Source organism: Carcharhinus amblyrhynchos, chromosome 24, assembly GCF_965287045.1.
Source record: "Carcharhinus amblyrhynchos chromosome 24, sCarAmb.v2.hapA, whole genome shotgun sequence".
Classification (NCBI taxonomy): domain Eukaryota; kingdom Metazoa; phylum Chordata; class Chondrichthyes; order Carcharhiniformes; family Carcharhinidae; genus Carcharhinus; species Carcharhinus amblyrhynchos.
The window spans coordinates 2,297,363-2,315,963 of record NC_137347.1 but is presented as its reverse complement, the minus strand read 5'-3'; the positions used below and the strand labels follow the sequence as shown (position 1 = coordinate 2,315,963).

General features: G+C 46.3%; 1 protein-coding gene across 2 annotated transcripts in view; it reads right to left on the bottom strand.

The window, feature by feature from the left end:
- Positions 1-404: 404 nt before the first annotated feature.
- Positions 405-18,601, bottom strand: part of rims3 (regulating synaptic membrane exocytosis 3) — a 229,565-nt gene continuing 211,368 nt past the window's right edge. For both annotated transcript variants that reach the window (XM_080211686.1, XM_080211687.1), the window contains 2 exons: positions 15,177-15,316; positions 405-4,514 (listed from right to left, as the gene is read on the bottom strand). In XM_080211686.1, coding sequence (XP_080067812.1) covers positions 4,302-4,514; positions 15,177-15,316 — 353 coding nt within the window. In that variant the 3' untranslated portion in view covers positions 405-4,301. The remainder of the gene's footprint in view (positions 4,515-15,176; positions 15,317-18,601) is intronic.

Genomic DNA, 18,601 nt, shown 5'->3' with positions numbered 1-18,601 from the left:
TTCAACCCCAGTTCTAACTGCCTCATCCCCTAACCTTTCCCCAGATCTCGCAGCCAGTGAGACTCCGTACATTGACCCAATCCAGTGTCCCATGCCTCCGACACAAACTACCGCAGAGCTGCCAATCTGTGATGGGGCAGCACCCCTGGGAGGTGGGACGTCATGACCCAGGAGGGCAGCCAGCCCATTTTTTAGACGATAAACAGTTGCTGAATGGCTGCGACGCAGTGGGTGGTTCCCATGGTGGGCTCCTCTTGCCAACATTTTAGCCAGGGCAGGGCCAGGTGGGGGTGGCGGGGGTTGGAGGGGCTTGGGGGGGGGGGAATGCTGTGGGCAATCCCAGCTCCAATATCAGGGCCTTTTCTGTAAGAACAGGAGCCCCTTAAACTTCGAGACCACAACCTAGTTCTGTTTACCTGCATTTGCACCATGTCCCTTAATATCTTTAGCTAATAAAAATCTATAGATCTTAGATTTAAAATTCATAATTGTTTGAGCAGTAGTTGCCAAGTGAGTTCCAAACTTCTATAACCCTTTCAAAGTTGAAGTGTTTCTTAATTACACTCTGGAGAGGTATGGATTTAATTTTTAGACCAAGTTCCCTAATCCTGGGCTCCCTGACTGGTGGAAATAGTTCCTTTAATCCGCTCCGTTCAGGCTCGTTCCATTAATAACAGTCCTTACCTTGCTGGATTTAAACCCCACTGTACAACAGCGAATCGCTGGATCGCTTAAAGCTACTAACCCAAGGAGGTGACAGATTTGGTACCTGACCCAAGCTCCTTGATCTCATGGGGTCTCACAGTGGTTGACATGCCAACCAGTTTCCACGTTCCCAAGAAAGGAAGGCAGGGAATGTATCACTGTTTGCATCGGAGCCTCATCCTCAGAGAGGGGACCTCATAGAGGTTTACAAGGTTATGACAGGCTTGGATACAGTGGATAGTCAGAGTCTTTTTCCCAGGATCAATTACTCGGGGGAACAGGTTGAAAGTGAGAGGGGGAAAGATTAAGAGAGATGTAAGGGGCAAGTTTTTCCACACAGAGGGTGGTGAGCGCCTGGAACGCGCTGCTGGAGGATGTGCTGGAAAAGGTTGTTAACATTAGCGTAGGCAACTGTCATGGGTGAAAGAGGGATTCACAATGTTAAAATGGCGGTGCGGGCTCGTTGGGCCGAAGGGCCTGTTTCCCGTGCTGCGTTGTTCCTTGTTCTTCATTCAAGAAACATCTGGATAGATACATGAGTAGGCCAGGAATAGAGGGATATGGACCATGTAGGGTTCTATGATCTATGATGGTCTATGTGGAGGCAAGAAAATATGAGATTAGAGAGGCATCCGTGTCGGCACAGACTTGATGGGCCAAAGGGCCTCTGTACTGTTCTTTGTTCTTTGTTATCACCCAAGTTTCCTGCTCCCATTTGACCCCAATCCAGGAAGTGTGCCCAGATTAGGTACTGGGGGAATGGGATCAGCTGCGACAACCATCTTTGTGGATCCATAGGGACATTTTATCAAAGCCTCAGCGATAGAGGGGGGGTTGTGCAGGCGTTATCGTTTAGAAATTCAGGCTGAGAAGATTAGACGGAAATTGAAAAGTGAAATATCCCCTCACAGCAGCAAATCTTTATCAAACACAGATGGAAGCCCCTAACAGGTGGTCTTTCTCTTGTTATCCGTTACACTTCTGAGTGAAAATGTCACGTTTATATACAATCTAGAGATGCTTAATGCACTTAGTAATCCACAAAGACAGTGCAATCAAAGCTAACAAGAAGTGCATCATATTCTGAACAAACTTTACAAGACAGTCATTAATTATTATATCAAACCAATGTTGAGACATCTGACAGTTTGATAAGAAAACCACATTACTTATACAAGAAGAAAATGCCCTTTTAACAGTTAGTCATCTGATGAGTGGATCTTAATTTGATGGTAAAACTGCATAAAGTTCTTGATTAAAAACACCATCTCATACAAAATTGGCTCCCAATCGCAGCCTTGAATCTGCAAAGCAGCTTCCTGACAATAGGTGAAGTGCGATTCCCATCAGCTTGTGAATACCACCGACATCTTTTGAGACAAGAGATGCGATTTTCCTTCGATGATTGGGTCTTCTACTCTGCTGCGTTGGAACACCCTGACAGCGGCAGGCCAGACTGTCCAAACGCTTGCGACTTCAGTTCCTAGCTGGTCTGTCTTAGACTGCAGCCAATGGTCCATCCTGGCCAGAACCTAGCGTAGCCAACCTTTACTCTTCATATATTCAAGAGCCAGACACTGGGTTGGCCCTGCTCTTTTGCAGTGATGTGAAACAGAGTGAGATCACAGCTACATGAGTGACAGTGCTACATTTCTGCCATAAATACACAAGATATCACATTTAATTATACCTTATCAGTCGGCTCATTGTCACATCTCTGGGTCCATAGAATCTTGAAGGTGAAGATGAAGGAAGAGAACTTTAGATCCTTGGGTTCCTCATCAACAATGCCGTTCATGTTCTATATGGATTTCCTCAGGAGATCTCCGTGAGTATCTATAAAGTGCTTACCTCTAAGATTTTCTGTCTCTTTCCAGTTACTTTTTGATAATTGGTGGTCTCCAAGTCGCTTTTAGTTTTACATCACGATTCTCAGAAATCCACTGTTAATAGTTATTATTTCCGCCTTATCATTTTAAAATCTGCAGATGGTGAGGGTTAATGGCCATCGGCCAGGGTTAGACACACACCTTCCTGAAAGCTATCAGGTAGTACGTAAGGCCCATCGTTCCGGGCACTGTGAGATCCTTGGCCGATGGCGCATCCTCTGGTGCAGATTGTGTTATTCCTCTTGGTGAATCCTCCGGTTTCATTAATCAGCCGTTGATTTATGATATTCTTGACAATTTACTGTGAATCACAGTCGGCTTTGTCATTGGCTGGTTGGCGTTTGGAGTAGCTCATCTTTGGGCCCTCCTCCTGTGCCGAGGGCAGAGTTTATAACAGGGCCTGATCCAAGCGCGAGAGACGCTTTCGCTCTCTTGGAAGTTGGACGTTGCTTGGAACCAGGCTGTCTTCAATGACGTTTCAACAGTCAGCATTGAGTGTTACCACCGTGATTGACAGTTTGGGAGATTTTCTGGGTCTAAGGTCCATAGTGCAGCTAATTGAAGTAAAATTAAACAATAGCCCTTCTATTTCCTTTGCTGCCTACCACCAAACTCTGTTGGTTAGAGTTCTGGAACACACACTGTTGCAGCATGCATTCCGAGGAGTTGACAAAGTTCCAGATGGAAAGAACATGCAAAAGTTCGTCATTTGTATTGTCTAGGATGCAGTGAGACACACTTGTGAAGTGGTGGAAGTGAGAAGGGATTGGTTTGGGGCTGTGCATTAGATCTCAGTCAGACCAGGGCAACTTTCATCGAGAGTACAAGGCATGGGGAAAAAGCTGTCTATAATGTCACGCCTGAGACCTAACCTCAGTTAACTGTTGGGGGGAGATCTGGAGAAGGATGAAAAGTAGCTGGTTATGGGGTTCAGAATGCTGTAGCGCGCGGAGGGTGGGTGGGGAGGTGCCTGTACGAGCACAAAGGATACAAAGATATTCAGCATGCCTTCTCGATCTCATTCGTAGGAGGGCATTCATGCTCATTTGGTAAGGAGGAGTATGGGATTGTTAGATTAGACAAGCAGGGGCCAGGGAAGGAATATTGTCCTGGTACAAAAGGGTCAAACACACTTGCCAAGTGCCAATATCTTCCACCACTTCTGAGAGAGAACCTTTACAGCTACATTCCGAATGCATCAAACTGAAGCAAAGTCTTAGGGGAAAAGCCAAATGAATTCTAACCGGTCGGGGGGTCTCCTTGACAAGAGAAGTGGATAGCAATGAAGACAGAATGCATAGCGATATCTACCTATCAATCTAATCCCTGTGTTGGGTTCTCTACAGCTTGAATCTCATGGCTTTCTTGGCAATCCATTCGATTGTTTACACCAATCGGGCGCCAAGCCCCCCATTTCTTTCTTGTGGGTTTCGTTGCTATCTTGTGTGTACAGCGCTATCAGGAAAGGTTTCTCTTCACACTGTGACGGTGTAAGGTTCTCCCTCTATTGCACGATATCCCTTGTACATACAAAAGCAATTTCCCCAGGTACTGAAATGAGGGCACGTGTTTGCAGAGTTGTGAAAATAAATAAAAGAACAGACACTAGCAATAGCAGCAGTTGACTGAATCGCACAGACAGTATTTACAGCCACCTTTTGGCATTTTTATGATATGCACTCATCCTGGTCCTGCCACCTGAAGGGTTTAATGAACAGCGGGCCCTGTGCTGCTGTCCAGCGAAGACTGAGAGAGACGGCGAGTGATGGGAGCCACTGTCGACTCCACCAGAGATGACGATGGGAAGAGTTTGTACCAGCCAGTGACCAGGGTTGAGAGGTCGAGCTCCTCCAATAGGATTTGGGCCATTCCCATGAAATACTTGTGGTCCATCCGACCATAATCGCCCCACACTATGACCTGGAAGTATATCAGGAGCAACAATTTCATCAGCAGGGGCAGTGAAGCAAGGGAACATGTTATTTTTGGGGACTGATTCTGTGAACTTTTTGTTCAATAAATCGAGGGAGGTCATTGATAGAGAAAAAAAACATAGTCCGATAATGGTGCTGTTAGAAAGAAAGCTCCCTCGGCACGGATCAAACACTCCCAGGACAGGTACAGCACAGGGTTAGATACAGAGTAAAGCTCCCTCTACACTTTCCCCATCAAACACTCCCAGGACAGGTACAGCACGGGGTTAGATACAGAGTAAAGCTCCCTCTACACTGTCCTCCATCAAACACTCCCAGGACAGGTACAGCACGGGGTTAAATACAGAGTAAATCTCCCTCTACACTGTCCCCCCATCAAACATTCCCAGGACAGGTACAGCACGGGGTTAGATACAGAATAAAGCTCCCTCTACACTGTCCCCCATCAAACACTCCCAGGACAGGTACAGCACGGGGTTAGATACAGAGTAAAGCTCCCTCTACACTGTCCCCCATCAAACACTCCCAGGACAGGTACAGCACGGGGTTTGATACAGAGTAAAGCTCCCTCTACACTGTCCCCCCATCAAACATTCCCAGGACAGGTACAGCACGGGGTTTGATACAGAGTAAAGCTCCCTCTACACTGTCCCCCCATCAAACACTCCCAGGACAGGTACAGCACGGGGTTAGATACAGAGTAAAGCTCCCTCTACACTGTCCCCCCATCAAACACTCCCAGGACAGGTACAGCACGGGGTTAGATACAGAGTAAAGCTCCCTCTACACTGTCCCCCCATCAAACACTCCCAGGACAGGTACAGCACGGGGTTAGATACAGAGTAAAGCTCCCTCTACACTGTCCCCCCATCAAACACTCCCAGGACAGGTACAGCACGGGGTTAGATACAGAGTAAAGCTCCCTCTACACTGTCCCCCATCAAACACTCTCAGGACAGGTACAGCACGGGGTTAGATACAGAGTAAAGCTCCCTCTACACTGTCCCCCATCAAACACTCCCAGGACAGGTACAGCACAGGGTTAGATACAGAGTAAAGCTCCCTCTACACTGTCCCCATCAAACATTCCCAGGACAGGTACAGCACGGGGTTAGATACAGAGTAAAGCTCCCTCTACACTGTCCCCCCATCAAACATTCCCAGGACAGGTACAGCACGGGGTTAGATACAGAGTAAAGCTCCCTCTACACTGTCCCCCCATCAAACATTCCCAGGACAGTTCATTACAGGATCGATACAGAAGAATCCTATTTCAGACACCAAGAAATAGGTTTCATTATCTTGATATTATTAGCAATCCTTTATTAACGACTTATAATTATATACATAGTCGAGAGTACAGGTCCATCCTCGTTCTTTACACATTTCCAAACTGACTCTGGCTCTGGGTAATGTGCCTCCTTACATCAGTGTGTGGGTGTTACTGTACTCAGTCGCCCATTAACCCCATATGTGCCAGGTCCTACCGACACCGTCAGCATCCTCGGATCCCTCTCATTGCCCAGTGACATTGAGCCCATGTGTCTGTACTGTCCTCAGGACGGATTATTTACCTTTGACCTTTTATCGTGATCCTATACCGGAGAGATGAGTCTGTGAGACTCTCGATCAGTGCAGGATTTTTAACCAACTTACTCTCAGGTGGATTAGAGAGGAGATTGTCAGCCCAATACCCGTGGATGCTCGAGGGGCCCTCAAAAAACAAGAGGGAAGGCAAGCGTATTCTTGCAAAGACACTCAGAGTGTGCTGGGTGACCGAACAGTTTTAAATATCCATTGGACAACGAGAACCTGACTTCTGATCGGTTAAGCACTAACTATGCTACTCACATGGCCATTGTAGCCAGAGTTGAGAAGCCATTCTTGAAATAGTTGGGTTAAAAACCTCCACGCCCGCCATCCTTAACTGGCATCACTAAAGGTCTACAACCTGGTGGCACGGTGCCACAGTGGTTAGCACTGCTGCTTCACAGCACCAGGGACCCGGATTCAACTCCGACCTCAGGTGACCGTCAGTGCAGAGTTTGCACATTCTCCCCGTGTCTGCGTTGGTTTCCCCCCCCCCCTAGGTGCTCCTGTTTCCTCCCACAATCCAAAGATGTGCGGGTTAGGTAGATTGGCCATGCTAAATTGACCCTAGTGTTGGGGGATTAGCAGGGTAAATATGTGAGGTTACAGGAATAGGGCCTGGCTAGGATTGCGATCTGTGAAGATATGATGGGCTGAACAGCCTCCTTCCACACTGTAGGGATTCTATGATTCTAACCCACAAGTGTGTTGGCACGGTGAGAGGTGCCAGTACATCCTATCAGCCAGCCATGTTCATTCTGTACTCTGGACCTACACTGACCAGTCCCTGAACTTGGGTTCAAAGAGCAGAGTTACAGATTGTGAACATAACATTATCCCTCAGCTATTGAATGAACTCTGCTATCAGGGGGTGAAAGCCACATTAACCTCTCTGACTGCGTGTGACACACTTCCAAATTTACATCCATTTTGAATCCAGGAAATTTTACAATTATTTAAATTGGTGGGACTGTGGTCAGTGCAGACTTAATGGGCTGAATGGCCTCCATCTGCACTGTAAGATTCTCTGAAATTATAATGTTTGTACTAAGATAAACTTCTCATACAAGTTAATCTGAAGTTAATCTAACGGGAAAACTTTGAATAGTGTGGAGGAGCAGAGGGATCTAGGTGTATGTGTACATAGATCCCTGAAAGTTGGGAATCAAGTAGATAAGGTTGTTAAGAAGGCATACAGTGTCTTGGCGTTTATTGGTAGGGGGATTGAATTTAGGAGTCGTAGCGTTATGTTGCAACTGTACACAACTCTGGTGCGGCCGCACTTGGAGTATTACATTACAGGAAGGATGTGGAGGCTTTGGAGAGGGTGCAGAGGAGGTTTACCAGGATGTTGCCTGGTATGGAGGGGAGATCCTATGAGGAGAGGCTGAGGGATTTGGGGTTGTTTTCGCTGGAAAGAAGGCGGCTAAGAGGGGATCTTATTGAAACATATAAGATGATTAGAGGTTTAGATAGGGTGGACAGTGATAGCCTTTTTCCTCGGATGGAGAAAGCTAGCACGAGGGGGCATGGCTTTAAATTAAGGGGTGGTAGTTATAGGACGGATGTCAGGGGTAGGTTCTTTACCCAGAGGGTGGTGAGGGATTGGAATGCCCTGCCTGCTGCAGTTGTAGATGTGCCTAGTTTGGGGGCGTTTAAGAGATCCGTGGATAGGTTTATGGATGAAAAGGGATTGGTTTAGGTTAGAGAGTCATTGTTTTTTAACTGGTTGGCGCAACATCATGGGCCGAAGGGCCTGTTCTGCGCCGTAATGTTCTATGTTCTATATCTATCTCAGTGACTGAGGTTAGGCCTGCAAACTGGCTGGTTAGTATACTTAGTAACACAGAATCCCTCTGGTGCAGGAGAGGCCATTCGGCCCATCGAGTCTGCACTAGCTCTCAGACAACACTGCGCCGCTCTACATGATACTTCCCATCTCACGTCCACTTGAGACAATGGAGAACATCAGTACGTTCTGGTGAAACTCACAACCAGAGGTTTTGAGGGGGGGAGGAGGAGGTTCTCAGAGGTGGTGGGGGCGGTGGCGGTGGAGGATGGGCCCTGCCCAAGATAGTGGTATCAGCGCACAGACTGACAACTGAGTCCAGCAGAGAGAAAACCGAGAAATCGATCAAGAAGGGGAAAAGAGTAAAAAGGCAACTCATGAGAAATATAAAAACAGACTGTAGAATTTACAACAGATATGTCAAAAAAAGGAACAGATTAACAAAAACAAATGCAGGCCCATTACAGACAGAGACAAGAGAATATATAATGGGGAATAATGAAATGGCAGAGAAATGAAACGAATACTTTGTGCTTGCCTTCACAAAGGAAGCTACAAATAACTTCCTGGAAATATCAGAGAGCCAAGGAGAGGGTAGAAAAGAGGAACTAAAAGAAATGAGGAATGATTGGGACTGAAAGGTGAGAAATCCCTGAACCTGATGGTCTACATCTCAGAGAGTTGGAGAAGGTGCATCTACAGAGATAGTAGATGCCTTAGTGATCATCTTTCAAACTTCTCTTGACTCTGTACTGGCTCCTGCAGATTGGAAATACGACTCCAGTGTTTAAGAAAAGATTGAGATAAATTAGACTTGTTCGCCTGACATCAGCAATAGGGGAAATGCCAGAATCAATCTTAAAGGATGTGATAACTGGAACTTTGAAAATAATGGTACAATTAGGCAGGGTTGACATGAATTTATGAATTGAAAATTGAGCTTGACCAAACTGAGGGTGTTATTTGCAGACTAGGTAAACGGGAACCAGTGAGTCGTAGAGTCACGGTGGTTTACAGCATTGAAACAGGCCCTACGGCCCAACTTGTCCATGCTGCCCTTTTTTTTAAACCACTAAGCTAATCCCAATTACCCGCGTTTGGCTCATCTATATCCATGTAACCGTCTAAATGCTTTTTAAAAGACAAAATTGTACCCGCCTCTACTATTGCCTCTGGCAGCTCGTTCCAGACACTCACCACCCTCTGTGTGAAATAAATTACCCCTCTGGACCCTTTTGTATCTCTCCCTTCTCACTTTAAACCTATACCCTCTAGTTTCAGACTCCCCTATCTTTGGGAAAAGATGTTTGACTATCTAGCTGATCTGTGCCCCTCGTTATTTTATAGACCTCTATAAGATCACCTCTCAGCCTTCTACGCTCCAGAGAAAAAAGCTCCAGTCTATCCAGTCTCTCATAACTCAAACCATCAAGGGGCTAGATAGGGTAGAGATAGGGAGATTCTTCCTGCTTAGAAAGGATAGCAGGACTAGAGGGCACAGCCTCAAAATAAGGGGGGGGGAGGTGGGGTGCAGTTTAGATCAGAGTTGAGGAGGAACTTCTTCACTCAAAGGGTGGTGAATCTCTGGAATTCTCTGCCCATTGAAATGGTGGAGGCTACCTCGCTCAATATATTTAAGTCATGGGTAGATAGGTTTCTGATAGACAGGGGAATTAAGGGTTATGGGGAGAGGGCGGGAAAGTGGAACTGATCCACTTCAGATCAGCCATGATCTTATTGAATGGCGGGGCAGGCTCGAAGGGCTAGATGGCCTACTCCTGCTCCTATTTCTTATGTTCTTATGTCCTGGTAGCATCCTAGTAAACCTTTCTGCATTCTTTCCAGTTTAGTAATATCCTTTCTATAATAGGGTGACGAGAACTGTACACAGTATTCCAAGTGTGGCCTTACCAATGTCTTGTACAACTTCAACAAGACGTCCCAACTCCTGTATTCAATGTTCTGACCAATGAAACCAAGCATGCCGAATGCCTTCTTCACCACTCTGTCCACCTGTGACTCCACTTTCAAGGAGCGATGAACCTGTACCCCTGGATCTCTTTGTTCTGTAACAATCCCTAACGCCCTACCATTAACTGAGTGAGTCCTGCCCTGGTTTGATCGACCAAAATGCGTTACCTCGCATTTATCTAAATTAAGTGGAAGTGGTGTACTTGGATTTTTTAGAAGACTTTTGAGTAAGAACATAGAACATAGAACATTCCAGCACAGTACAGGCCCTTCAGCCCCTCGATGTTGCGCCGGCCAGTGGAACCAATCTAATGACCCTCTAACCTAAACTATTCCAATATTATCCATATGCCTATCCACTGACCATTTGAACGCCCTTAAAGTTGGCGATTCCACAACTGCTGCAGGCAGGGCATTCCACGCCCTTACTACCCTCTGAGTAAAGAACCTACCTCTGACATCCGTCCTATAATAAGGTTCTACATTATAGGTTAGTAAGCAAAATTAGAGTACATGGGATAGGGAGAATATATATATACAAGCTTGGATTGAGAATTAGTCAATAAACAGGAAACTGAGTCAGATAGATGGATTTTTCTCATTTGGTGCTTATGACGAGTGGGGTCCCATGGGGGTGAGTGCTTGGGCCTCAGCTGTTACAATCCACAATGATTCAAATATGGTCAGGAAGGTGAATGGGATGCTGGCCTTCATAGCGAGGGGGATTGAATATAAAAGTAGGGAGGTCTTGCTGCAGCTGTATAGGGCATTGGTGAGGCCGCAGCTGGAGTACTGTGTGCAGTTTTGGGCGCCGCACTTACGCAAGGATATTTTGGCCTTGGAGGGAGTGCAGAGGAGGTTTACTAGGCTGATTCCAGAGTTGAGGAGGTTGAGCTATGAGGAGAGGCTGAATAAACTAGGCTTGTACTCGTTAGAGTTTAGAAGAATGAGGGGAGATCTCATTGAGACGTATAAGATGATGAATGGGATGGATAGGATAGAGGTGGAGAGACTCTTTCCGCTCAGAAAGGACAGTAGGACTAGGGGGCACAGCCTCAAGATAAAGGGGGGGCGGTTTAGAACGGAGTTGAGGAGTCCGAAATGTGGAGTTTTTTCAAGGAGCAGCTACTGCGAGTCCTTGATAGGTATGTCCCTGTCAGGCATGGAGGATTTGGTAGATCTAGGGAACCGTGGTGCACTAAAAGAGTTGAGTCGATGGTTAAAAAGAAAAAGGAGGCTTATGTTCGGATGAGATTGGAGGGCTCAGATAGTGCACTAGAAAGCTTTAGATTGGCTAGGAGGGAGTTGAAGAGTGAGTTGAGAAGGGCTAAAAGAGGACATGAGAAGACTTTGGCTGATAGGATTAAGGAGAATCCTAAGGCGTTCTATAGGTATGTCAAGAACAGAAGGTTGGTCAGGGCAAGATTAGGGCCAGTTATAGACAGCAGGGGGAAGTTGTGTGTGGAACCGGAGGAGATTGGAGAAGTATTGAACCAATATTTCTCTTCGGTGTTCACGCAGGGGGACATGAATATAGCTGAGGAGGACATTGGGTTGCAGGGGTGTAAAATAGACAGTATTACGGTTGATAAGGGGGATGTGCTGGAAATTCTTGAGGGGCTGAAAATAGATAAGTCCCCTGGTCCGGATGGGATCTACCCTAGGATTCTCTGGGAGGCTAGAGAGGTGATTGCAGAGCCTCTGGCTCTGATCTTCAGGTCGTCATTGGTCTCTGGTGTAGTCCCGGAGGATTGGAGGATAGCGAATGTTGTCCCATTGTTTAAGAAGGGGAACAGAGACTTTGCCGGGAATTATAGACCGGTGAGTCTTACTTCTGTTGTGGGCAAGGTTTTAGAAAAAATTATTAGGGATAGGATTTATAGTTATTTGGAGTGTAATGAATTGATTAGAAATAGTCGGCATGGTTTTGTAGCGGGTAGGTCGTGCCTTACTAACCTTATTGAGTTTTTTGAGAAGGTGACCAAAGAGGTGGATGGGGGCAAGGCAGTTGACGTGGTATACATGGATTTTAGTAAGGCGTTCGATAAGGTTCACCATGGTAGGCTTCTGCAGAAAATGCAGATGTATGGGATTGTGGGTAATCTAGGAAGTTGGATCAGGAATTGGCTATCAGATAGGAGACAGAGGGTGGTGGTTGATGGTAAATATTCATCATGGAGTTCAGTTACGAGTGGTGTGCCTCAGGGATCTGTTTTGGGGCCACTGTTGTTTGTAATTTTTATTAATGATCTGGATGAGGGTATAGTTGGGTGGATTAGTAAATTTGCTGATGACACCAAAGTTGGAGGTGTGGTAGATTGTGAGGAAGGGTGTCATAGTCTGCAGGGAGACTTAGATAGGTTGCAGAGCTGGGCCGAGAGGTGGCGGATGGAATTTAATGCGGAGAAGTGTGAGGTAATTCACTTTGGTAGGAGCAACAGATGTGTCGAGTATAGGGCTAACGGGAGGACTTTGAATAGTGTGGATGAACAAAGGGATCTAGGTGTATGTGTACATAGATCCCTGAAAGTTGGGAATCAAGTAGATAAGGTTGTTAAGAAGGCGTACGGTGTCTTGGCGTTTATTGGTAGGGGGATTGAATTTAGGAGTCGCAGCGTCATGTTGCAACTGTACACTACTCTAGTGCGGCTGCACTTGGAGTATTGTGTGCAGTTCTGGTCCCCGCATTACAAGAAGGATGTGGAGGCATTGGAGAGGGTGCAGAGGAGGTTTACTAGGATGTTGCCTGGTATGGTGGGGAGGTCCTATGAGGAGAGACTGAGGGATTTAGGGTTGTTTTCATTGGAAAGAAGGCGGCTAAGAGGGGATCTTATTGAAACATATAAGATGATTAGAGGTTTAGATAGGGTGGATAGTGATAGCCTTTTTCCTCGGATGGAGAAAGCTAGCACGAGGGGGCATGGCTTTAAATTAAGGGGGGGTAGCTACAGGACGGATGTCAGGGGTGGGTTCTTTACCCAGCGGGTGGTGAGGGATTGGAATGCCCTGCCTGCTGCAGTTGTAAATGCGTCTAGTTTGGGGGCGTTTAAGAGATCTCTGGATAGGTTTATGGACGAAAAGGGATTGGTATAGGCTAGTGGGTCATTGTTTTTGTAACTGGTCGGCGCAACATCGTGGGCCGAAGGGCCTGTTCTGCGCTGTAATGTTCTATGTTCTATGTTCTATGAACTTCGTCACTCAAAGGGTGGTGAATCTCTGGAATTCTCTGCCCGTTGAAGTGGTGGAGGCTGCCTCGCTAAATATTTTTAAGACGCGGGTTGATGGGTTTTTGATAAGCGAGGGGATTAAGGGATATGGGGAGAGGGCGGGAATGTGGAACTGAAACACGACAGATCAGCCATGATCTTATTGAATGGCGGGGCAGGCTTGAGGGGCTAGATGGCCTACTCCTGCTCCAATTTCTTATGTTCTTATGAGGATTAAGTATTTCCAAGTTTGCCGATAAGTCAAAATTAGATGGGAACGTGAGTTGTGTGGAGCATGCAAAGAGGCTTCAAGGAAATTTCAGTGAGGGGGCAAATCCACTGCGAATGGTATATAACATGGAAAGATGTGAAGTTATCCACTTTGGTAGGAAAAAGAGAAAGACAAAGTACTTCTTAAATGGGGAGAGGTTGGGAAGGACTGATGTCCAAAAGGACCTGGGTGCATGAATCAGTGAAAGTTAGCAGGCAGGTACAGCTAGCAGTTAGGATGACATACATTGTCTTTATTTCAGAAGGATTTCAGTAGAGGAGTAAAGAAGTCTTCCCAACCTCTTCCCATTTAAGAAGTACTTTGTCCAGAAACAGGCCATCCACACTCTGAACAGACCATGCTGCACATGAGCTTTCTTCCACCACACATCATCAGCCCCTATCAACACAACTCTCCAATTCCTTTCCCTTTCGTGTGTGTATCTGGCTGCTCCTTAAGTACATCAACGCTTTTCACCTTCATGCAACAGGAGAGGTGATGGCCCAGTAGTATTATCGCTAGACTATTAATCCAGAATCTCGGCTAATGTTCTGGGGACCTGGGTTCGAATCCCACCACGGCAGATGGTGGAATTCGAATTCAATGAAATATAGCTGGAATTAAGAATCTACTGATGACCGTGAAACCATTATCGATTGTCAGAAAGACCATCTGGTTCACTGGTCCCCTTTAGGGAAGGAAATCGGCCATCCTTACCTGGGCTGGTCTATATGTTACTCCAGGGCCACAGCAACTGGTTAACTCTCAACTGGGCAACTAGGGATGGGCAATAAATGCTGGCCAGCCAGTGATGCCCGTGTCTCATAATGAATTAGAAAAAACACAAGTAACCCAATTTGGGCAAAATAGGAGATGGGAGGTCCATTTACGAGGGAGATTGCAAAGAACGTTTTTGGGAATCATTCCCAGGGTGTTGGCGTCACTGGCAGCAGTCTGCCCAAGTCTGATTACCCTGGACGATTGGACCTTCTTCTTAAACATTTCACTCACACGATTGAATGTTTCGCCAGGTCACATCAGAGGGCAATGAAAAGGTAGCCACTGTGGAGTGGGACTGAAGTGACATGTAGGCCTGCACCAGGTAAGGGGAGCTTGGCCAGAATTCTCTGGGCGGCTTGGTAGCACAGTGGGTTAGCACTGCTGCTTCACAGCTCCAGGATTCCTGGGTTCGATTCCCGGCTCGGGTCACTGTCTGTGTGGAGCTTGCACATTCTCCTCGTGTCTGCGTGGGTTTCCTCCGGGTACTCCGATGTCCTCCCACAGTCCAAAGATGTGCGGGTTAGGTCGATTGGCCGTGCTAAAATTGCCCCTTAGTGTCCTGGAATATGTAGGTTAGAGGGATTAGTGAGTGAATGTGTAGGGATATGGGGGTAGGGCCTGGGTGGGATTGTGGTTGGTGCAGACTCGATGGGCTGAAGGGCCTCTTTCTGCACTGTAGGGTTCTATGTTCACGCTCCATCACTGCTGCCAACAAGGATGGAAAATTTGGCGCTTAGCCAAATCTCCGTTCACTGCGGCGGGACTGGAGAATCTCACGTGCGGGCAAGCTTGGCAAATTTCAGCCCTTATCTCCTCTCCTACTGGACATTAGGGATGGGTTTTTATGATAATCTGACAGATTCCAGGTCGCTTTTATTAATACCAGCTTTTTCATTGTTTTTTTTTACACTGACTTCAAATTCTCCAAATGCTATGATGGGATTTGAACTTCTGCTCTTTGGATTATTAGTCCATTAGGATAGAATGCTACCCGACAGCACCTTGCTCCGGTGGACAATGTGAATGACTTTAGGCACTCACCTGTAAAACCTTTCCTTGTGGGCCCTCATCAAACAGCAAGGCTTGTTGGTACACAGGGTCCAGAGACTTCTTTGATAACTTGGTTTTCCTCTTGGCGATACACACACCGTTCTCCAGCAGATACACCTTGATATACGGGGCTGCAGGATACAAGGTTCAAACTATTAACAGGAAAACCAACATTTAACAGAAAGCAGCTGAAGGGTGACAAATCCCATTTCAAAAAAGGGAAAGAAAGGTTTGCATTCATATAGCACCTATCAGAAAAGAGATCATTTCACCTCACCTACTTCTGAAGCGCTAGTTTCAGAAGCACAGTAACCAATTTGCACAGAGCAAGCTCCTACAGAAAGGAGAATGGGAATGACCACAGCATCTGATGGATATCGGCCAGGGCACTTGGAAAAGTTTCCCCGCTCTTTGTTGAAAATTGCTCTGAGGTCTATTGTGCCCACAAAACACAGAGATGTGGTTCAATATCGAAAAGTTGGCACATTTGACAGTGCAGCACTCCCTCAACAATATGTTAGAACAGCAGCGAGGACAGACTCAGTTGTCAGGGCAGTGGAAGTCAGCCAAACCAGACCACCATGTACAGAATGACATCACCCTGCATGAGGCTGACATCACCACATGTTCTGTAATATACTCTTTCTATAATAGGGTGACCAGAATTGCACACAGTATTCCAAGTGTGGCCTTACCAATGTCTTGTACAACATCAACAAGACGTCCCAACTCCTGTATTCAATGTTCTGACCAATGAAACCAAGCATGCCAAATGCCTTCTTCACCACTCTGTCCACCTGTGACTCCACTTTCAAGGAGCTATGAACATGTACCCCTAGATTTCTTTGTTCTGTGACTCCCTAGAAAGCCTTACTGATTAAGTCCTGTCCTGGTTCAATCTACCAAAATGCATCACCTTACATTTATCTAAATTAAATTAAAGATAGGGAAATGTAGGGCTACAAACCCATTTTACTGGGGGTAGTAGACAATGGGGAGGCAATGGTGTAGTGGCATTGCCATTGGACTAGTAATCCAGAGAGCCAGGGTAATGCTTTGGGAGTTTGTGTTCGAATCCCACCACAGTAGATGGTGATATTTGATTTCAATTTTAAAAATCTGGAATTAAAAGTCTAATGATGAAACCGTTGTCGATTGCCATAATGGTTCGCGGGAAGGAAATCCGCTGTCCTTACCTGATCTGGCCTATGTGTGACTCCAGGCCTAGCAAGCCACTCAATTGGGGATGAGCGATACCCACGTCCCATGAAAGAATTGAAAAAACAAAGGGTCAAAATAACTGATGCAAAGCTAAAAACCAGATTGTCCCGTAATAAAACCAGATGTGGCTCAGTGGTGGGGAGGTAAAGCAGAGAGGAGTGGGGCTAATGTTGTGATTAAAAGCCTAAATTTATACTTAGTTGTGACGAAGCAGAGTTAAAGTGGGAAGATGAAAGCAAAATGATTGCTTTTCTGAGGTTTGATTCTAGAAGTTTCTGTCTGAGCCACTGAGAGACTTTGAGAGGGGACAGATGTAATATGGAGGCTGACTCTGGCATTTTCTCTGCTCCATGGTAAATAGGAATGAAACTGGAATCTTTGAAAGGCCAATGTTGTCTACCTGATACGCTGCAGGAAAGGATGTCCCGAAGCATGGTACATTGGGGAGACCATGCAGATGCTACAACAACGGATGAATGAACACCACTCGACAATCACCAGGCAAGACTGTTCCCTTCCTGTTGGCGAACACTTCAGTGGTCACGGGCATTCAGCCTCTGACCTTCGGGTAAGCATTCTCCAAGGCGGCCTTCACGACACACGACAGCGCAGGATCGCTGAGCAGAGACTGATAGCCAAGTCCCGCACACATGAGGTCTCAACAGGGATCTTGGGTTCATGTTGCACTATCTGTAACCCCCATGACTTGCCTGGGTTTGCAAAACCTCACTTACTGTCCTGTCTGGAGACAGTACACATCTCTTTAACCTGTGCTCAGTGCTCCTTCCACACACGTTGTCGGCCACTTTAAGACTTGAGCAGCAGGTTAGGTGTAAAGATTTGCATTCTAATCAGTAATCTGTAAACTGTCTGTGCTTTATATGCTCTGTCTGAGGCCAGAACTCTCCATTCACCTGACGAAGAGGGAAACCCTGAAAGCTAGTGAGTTTACTATCAAATAAATCGGTTGGACTTAAACCTGGTGTTGTCAGACTTCTTACTATCTTTGGAAGGGTCAGACAGGATGGAGAATAATTGGTGTCAGTCCGCCCTCTGCTGCTGATGAGATTGGATAGCAATAAAGCCTTTGAATTACCTGGAATGTGCCAGGTATAGAAGCTGTTGCTTCATTAAAACTGTCAGCTAACAGGTATTTTTAAAATCAAATGTCGCTAGATTTGCATTTCAGAAAGCTGGTTATCACAAGATCAGAACCTGGGGAGATCTGATACATAACAGGAACTTTGAAAGCTTGGGCTAGCAGACAAGTTGACTCGGTGTAAATGCACCTCCTGATTCAGCTACTGAGAGCAGTGATTAAATATTAACGTCTACATTTCTCTGCAGTCAAAATGTGGCCGAGAGTTATTGTTGCTTCAATTAGCACGGATTATGTAACACATTCCCAGCTTTCCTGATTTTCCGAAATTGTGTCTGGTTGGCGATGCTTTCAACCCACAGCCGCATTTTTATCTAACCCCACGTTTCTGTAAAGTACTCTGAAGCTTGGTCCGCAGTGACTGAAGCAAAGGCCACCAGCGTCTGAGCAGGGAACCGGACTGGCTGACCCACGGATATCTTTGGGTTCTGGAGAACTTGTGAATGGTTTCCAGTGAGCATTCCAGTCGGTGGACACGTTTACTGTACGAGACATCCACTGGGACCCACCGGGGCTGCAGAGTGGTTGGAAAGTGACTTTATTTTAAGTTTGGTTCATTGGACAATCCTACTGCTGCCAAATCTTAATTTTAAAAGCAGAGTAACTGAGTTCTGCAGCAGATGAAATTTGTTCATACACCTTCTCAGATAACTGACATTGAAACTTTATAAGACCCTTGTCAGACCCCACTTGGAGTACTGTGCGCAGTTCTGGTCGCCTCACTACAGGAAGGATGTGGAAGCTATTGAGAGGGTGCAGAGGAGATTTACAAGGATGTTGCCTGGATTGGGAGGCATGCCTTATGAGGATAGGTTGAGGGAGCTCGGTCTCTTCTCCCTGGAGAGACGAAGGATGAGAGGCGACCTGATAGAGGTTTATAAAATGTTGAGAGGAATAGATAGGGTGGATTCTCGGAGGCTATTTCCCCGGGCTGAAATGGTTGCTACGAGAGGACACAGGTTTAAGGTGCTGGGGAGCAGGTACAGAGGAGATGTTAGGGGTAAGTTTTTCACTCAGAGGGTGGTGAGTGAGTGGA